Consider the following 6,413-nt stretch of genomic DNA (forward strand, 5'->3'; position numbering starts at 1 on the left):
AAGGGGAGGGGAGAGGAGAAGAGAAGTCAGGTGCAATGGCTCAGGCCTGTAATCCTAGCACTTTGGGAGGCTGAGGTTGAGGATCACTTCAGGCCGGGAGTTTGAAACCAGCTTGGGCAACATAGTGAGAACCTGTCTCTACAAAAAATTAAAATATTAGCTTGTCTTGGTGGCATGCACCTACAGTTCTAGCTACTAGAGAAGCTGAGGCAGGAGGATCACTTTAGTCCAAGAGTTTGAGGTTGTATTAATCTATGATCTGCTCCACTGCTCTCCAGCCCGGGAGACAGAAAAATACCCCGTGTCTAAAGAAAAATAAATACATTTAAAAATTAATTTAATGTTGGCTCCTCAGCCCTAGCTTTGTAAACAAGGAAAACTGCCTTTATGTTTTCTAAAAAATACAAGGGTCAAAGATAAAAGGTGATATGTGATAAAATCCAAAATAAAACTCTTTCCCATAAGAAAATATTTAGGGCTGGATGTGGCAGCTCATGCCTGTAATCCTAGCACTTTGGGAGGCTGGGGCAGGTGGATTGCTTGAGCTCAGGAGCTCGAGATCATCTTGGGCAACATGGTGAAATCCCGTCTCTACTAAAATACAAAAAATTAGCTGAGCATGGTGGCATGTGCCTGTAGTCCTAGCTACTCAGGAGGCTGAGGCACAAGAATTGCTTGAACCCCAAAGGTGGAGGTTGCAGTAAGCCGAGATACTGCCGTTGCACTCCAGCCTGGGCAACGGAGCGAGACTCTGTCAAAAAAAAAAAAAAAAGAAAAAAAGAAAAGAAAGAAAGAGAGAGAAAAAGAGAAAGAAGAAGGAAGGAAGAAAATAATTGTAGAACCACTCAGGTATACAAAGAGACTTGTAAATTTTCACAATACCATGTAACCAGGTCTGCCCACTGCCATCATCTTTTGCTACCATTTCCACTGATTTATCATCTTCGAAATGGGCTAGTGTTTCACTAGAGGATTTCCATTCTAGCATTAGTGAACTGAAATTATCAAACTTTCTCCTATGTTGATCAAACACTGCTACTTCCAGGACTGTGTCCCTTAGGCTTGATACAGGAATCTGCATTAAAATAGAAAGTAATAAAAGACAAATTTAAAAATCAATAGCCTAAGAAGTAGTAAGATATCTCTAAAGCTAGGGATCAAGTTTTCTGTCAATATTTTTACCTTAAAAATTTGCAAACTTACAGCTATATTGAAAGAATAATACAACAAATACCTATATACATACACTTCACCTGGATTCACCAGTGCTTAACATTTAGTTACATTTGCCTTTTCTCTCTCTCCCTCTCCTTCCTCACCTTCCATATGTGGTTGTTATTTTGTTCTGTTGATGTATAGCCATCACTGGGCTTCACCCCTAAATATTTCAGCATGTATCCTAAGAATACGAGAACATTCTGCTATGTAAGAAACAGGATATCACACACAATAATATTAACACTAATTCACTGTCATCAAATGTATGGTCAATATTTTCATTTCCCAAAATGTCACCCCCAAATGTTTTTATATGTTTTTTAGTTTAGATCTAGAAGTTAATCAAGATTTATGTATGCATTGTATTTGATTGTTTACCTCTTTAGTATATTTTAATATAGAAAAGGCACATTTGCCCTTTTTTGTTATTGTTTTGAATTTTTTGTAAAGTCCAGGTCTTTTTTTTTTGGACACAGGGTCTTTCTCTGTTGTGTAGGCTGGAGCATAACAGCATGACCATGGCTCACTTCAGCCTCAACATCCCAGGCTCAAGCCATCCTCCCAATTCAGTTGACTGAGTAGTTAGGACCACACCTGGATAATTTTTTAATTTTAATTTATTTTAATTTTTATTAATTTTACTAATTTTTTTTATTTCCATAGGCTTTTGGGGAACAGGTGGTATTTGGTTACAAGAGTAAGTTTTTAGGGGTGATTTGCAGAATTTTGGTGGACCCATCCCCCAAGCAGTATACAGTGGACCTGATTTGTAGTCTTTAATCCCTTACCCCCTTCCGCCTTTCCCGAGTCCCCAAAGTCTACTGTACCATTCTTTTGCCTTTGCATCCTCATAGTTTAGCTCCCACTTATGAGTAAGAACACATGATGTTTGGTTTTCCATTCCTGAGTTACTTCAGTTTGAATAATAGTCTCCAGACCAGGCACGGTGGCTCACGCCTATAATCCCAGCACTTCGGGAGGCCAAGGCGGGCAGATCACCTGAGGTCAGGAGTTTGAGACCAACCTGGCTAACATGGCAAAACCCCATCTCTACTAAAAATACAAAATTTAGCTGGGTGTAGTGGCGGGTGCCTGTAATTGTAGCTACTCGGGAAGCTGAGGCAGGGAGAATCACTTGAACCCAGGAGGTGGAGGTTGCAGTGAGCTGAGATTGCGCCATTTCCCTCCAGCCTGGGTGACAGAGCGAGACTCTCTCAAAGAAAAAAAAAAAAAAGAATAATACTCTCCAATCCCATCCAGGTTGCTGCAAATGCCATTAATTCATTCCTTTTTAATGAATGGCTGAGTAGTATTCCATCGTGTTGTGTGTGTGTGTGTGTGTGTGTGTTTGTATCTCACAGTTTCTTTATCCACTTGTTGATTTATGGGCATTTCAGTTGTTTCCACATGTTTGCAACTGCAAATTGTGCTGCTATATACATGTGTGTGCAACTTTTTTTTTTAATATAATGAATTTTTTTCCTCTGGGTAGATACCCAGTAGTGGTTTTGCTGGATCAAATGGTAGTTTTACTTTTAGTTCTTTAAGGAATCTCCACACTGTTTACCATAGTGGTTGTACTAGTTTACATTCCCACCAGCAGTGTAGAAGTGTTCCCTGTTCATCATATCCACACCAACATCCATTATATTTTGATGTTTAAATTATGGCCATTCTTGCAAACAAAAGCATAACGTGGGGAAGAAACACGCTCTTTAACAAATGGTGCTAGGATAATTGGCAAGCCACATATAGAAGAATGAAACTGAATTGTCATCTCTCACCTTATAAAAAAATCAACTCAAGATGGATCAAGGACTTAAATCTAAGACTTCAAACTATAAAAATTCTAGAAGATAACATCAGAAAAACCCTTCTAGACATTGGCTTAGGCAAGGATTTCATGACCAAGAACCCAAAAACGAATGCAATTTAAACAAAAATAAATAGCTGGGATTTAATTAAACTAAATAGCTTTTGCATAGCAAAAGGAACCAGTCAGCAAAGTAAACAGACAACCCACAGAGTGGGAGAAAATCTTCACAATCTATGCTTCTGACAAAGGACTAATATCAAGAATCTACAATGAACTCCAACAAATTAGCAAGAAAAAAACAATCTTATCGAAAAGTGGGCTAAGCACATGAACAGACAATTCTCAAAAGAAGATATACAAACATAGATGGACAACAAACATATGAAAAAAACAACATTGCTAATGATCAGGGAAATGCAAATCAAAACCACAATGCGATATCACCTTACTGCTACAAAAATTTTTAAATTTTTTGTAGAGATGTGGTCTCACTGTGTTGCCAGGGCTGGTCTTAAACTCCTGGGCTCAAGCAGTCCTCCCACCTTGGCCTCCCAAAGTATGAAACCCGCATCTCTACCAAAAAAAAAAGAAAAGATTAGTCACATATGATGTGCACCTGAAGTCGCAGCTACTCGAGAAGCTGAGGTGGAAGTATTGCTTGAGCCCCTAGTTCAAGCTTATAGAGAGCTATGATTGCACCACAGCCCTCTACCCTAGTTGACAGAGTGAGACCATTTCAAATAAATAAAGAAATAAATAAGGGCCAGGCATGGTGGCTCATGCCTGTAATCTCAGCACTTTGGGAGGCCAAGGCGAGCATATCACTTGAGGTCAGGAGTTCGAGATCAGCCTGGTCAACATGGCAAAACCTTGTCTCTACTAAAAATCCAAGAAATTAGCTGGCATGTGGTGTGTGCCTGTAATCCCAGCTAGTCAAGAATCGCTTGAACCGAGGAGGTAGATGTTGCAATGAGCTGAGAATGCACCACTGTACTCCAGCCTGGGTGACAGAGCGAGATTCCGTCTCAATAAATGAATACATACATATATTTATTTCTGCACTTTTATTTTTGTATATATATTACATACATACATTGTTACACTGGAGCAGGCTCATAGGTAAGCTGATTGTTAGCATCTCTTGACAACTCTGAATAGTGATATCATATTTGTAACTTGAAATTGGCCATGATGGGAGTATTAACACCATAGAATTTGGCTCATGTTACAAATTTGGTCCCTCTCAGTTTTTTTTGTTGTTGTTGTTTTTGGAAAGCCTGTTAAAAATTTACTTGCACATAATATCAGGTTGTAGCACTATTAGTGATGCAAAATTTGATCATCTGCTGAAGGTGGTGACTGCCACTGGAGATCCCTCCAGTACAAAGGTATGGTTTCCTTTCTGTGGGTGGTGATTTGAAATCTTGAGACTATCCCATTTCCCAATAAGCTTTCACCTACTAGTTTTTCTTTTTTTGAGATGGAGTCTTCCTCTGTCGCCCAGGCTGGAGTGCAGTGGTATATTCTCGGCTCACTGCAACTTCCACCTCCCGGGTTCAAGCGATTCTTCTGCCTCAGCCTCCTGAATAGCTGGGACTACAGGCATGTACCACTACGCCCAGCTAATTTTTGTATTTTAGTAGAGATGGGGTTTCACCATGTTGGTCAGGCTGGTCTCAAACTCCTGACCTCATGATCCGCCTACCTTGGCCTCTCAAAGTGCTGGGATTACAGGCATGAGCCACCATGCCTGGCTTTCACCTACTAGTTTTAATATCCATTGATGATCTTTACCAGGATCAATTATTACAAGGAGGATTACAAAATCATAAATTTCTAATTCTATGATTCGTTTTATATAAGGTGGTATTTTTCTGGAAAAGAGCATCCTTTTTTCTCCTTCATCCCTCCTTTTCTTCCTTCCTTCCTAAATTCATTTCTCCTCTCTTTCTCCCTCCTCTGTCTCTCTTTCTTCTTTCCATTATTTTTCTCTTATAATCTTGAGCATTACTATGGGGTCATGAATTTTATGTTGATATTTCTGTCATTATTATTATGTTTTGAGATGGAGTCTCGCACTGTCACCAGGCTGGAGTGCAGTGGTGCGATCTCGGCTCACTGCAATGTCTGCCTCCCAGGTTCAAGTAATTCTTCTGCCTCAGCTTCCCGAGTAGCTACAGGCATGTGCCACCACACCCAGCTAATTTTTTATTTTTAGTAGAGACGGGGTTTCACCATGTTGGCCAGGATGGTCTTGATCTCTTGACTTCACGATCCACCCACCTCAGCCTCCCAAAGTGCTGGGATTACAGGCATGAGCCACCATGCCTGGCCTCTGTCATTATTTTTTAAAAGATATATTTAAGAAGCACAAGTGCAGATTTCTTACAGCATGTATGACATAGTGGTGAAGTCTGGGTTTTTAGTGTAGTAAACATTGTAGTCAATAGGTAATTTTTCAACCCTCTGCCATTATTTTTTGGATGCTCAAATTATCTACAATTTGGATAGTAGGGGTCCCTTCAAGCCAGCTTCTTTTTAAGAAGTCACCATTAGTCTTTGAGCACTTCTTTGCTTTCTAACACAAGTTGTTTGCTTTCTAACACAAGGTGTGTGCAGGCTCATTGTGCACTTTCCCTACTGAGCTGGAATCAGCTCCAAGATGCTCTAATTCCTTTAAATGGGGACTAGTATTTAGAAACCAACAGTTTGTACATCATTATTGGGGTGTAGGCCCTTTCAGTGAACAGAGCTTGTAAATAAAATTTGTTTAAAAAAAGTATCATGAGTTGTATAGCAATTTAAAAACATGTCTGTAAACTCTCATATATATGTGAGACATACACACACACACGTAGATATATATGCGTATACACATTCTTGGACAAAATGACTCAATGACTCAACATCATAAATATTCCACTTATTCCAAGTTAATAAATAACTGTAACATATTCCCAATAAAAATACCGGGAACAGAAATAAGTTTTTGCTAATAATTAGCTGACCATGAAGCTAACTAAGCAGAGACTTTTAGTGGCCACACGGGTCAAAGAGTACAGATGTTACAGAACTAGTTCAGAAAGTCGCTAAACAAATGGTCAGCAAAAACAAAAAACACAAGCAGCCACAAAACCAGGGGAGGGGAAGAATCTGATTTCAGAGTTGCTACATTATATTATACAAAGTGTTGAGTTTTTAACAAAAGATTATTAGAAATGTAAAGAAATAAGTATGGCCCATACATTTCCATAGAAACTATCCCAGAGACCAAACTGAACGATTATCTCAAGGTTAATTAAAAAAGAAAGAAAGAAACTGTCCCTGAGAATGTCCAGATATTGAGCTACCAGACAAACACTTCTTTTTTTTTTTTTTT

The 6,413-nt window shown here is 39.2% G+C and overlaps 1 protein-coding gene across 1 annotated transcript in view; it reads right to left on the reverse strand.

The window, feature by feature from the left end:
* NUP210L (nucleoporin 210 like) overlaps nt 1–6,413 on the reverse strand; it is a 152,559-nt gene that overhangs the window by 63,705 nt on the left and 82,441 nt on the right. The window contains exon 16 of the mRNA XM_037733088.1: nt 883–1,075. Within this exon, the coding sequence (XP_037589016.1) occupies nt 883–1,075 (193 nt within the window). The remainder of the gene's footprint in view (nt 1–882; nt 1,076–6,413) is intronic.

This window comes from Cebus imitator, unplaced genomic scaffold, assembly GCF_001604975.1.
Source record: "Cebus imitator isolate Cc_AM_T3 unplaced genomic scaffold, Cebus_imitator-1.0 Scaffold491, whole genome shotgun sequence".
Taxonomy (NCBI): domain Eukaryota; kingdom Metazoa; phylum Chordata; class Mammalia; order Primates; family Cebidae; genus Cebus; species Cebus imitator.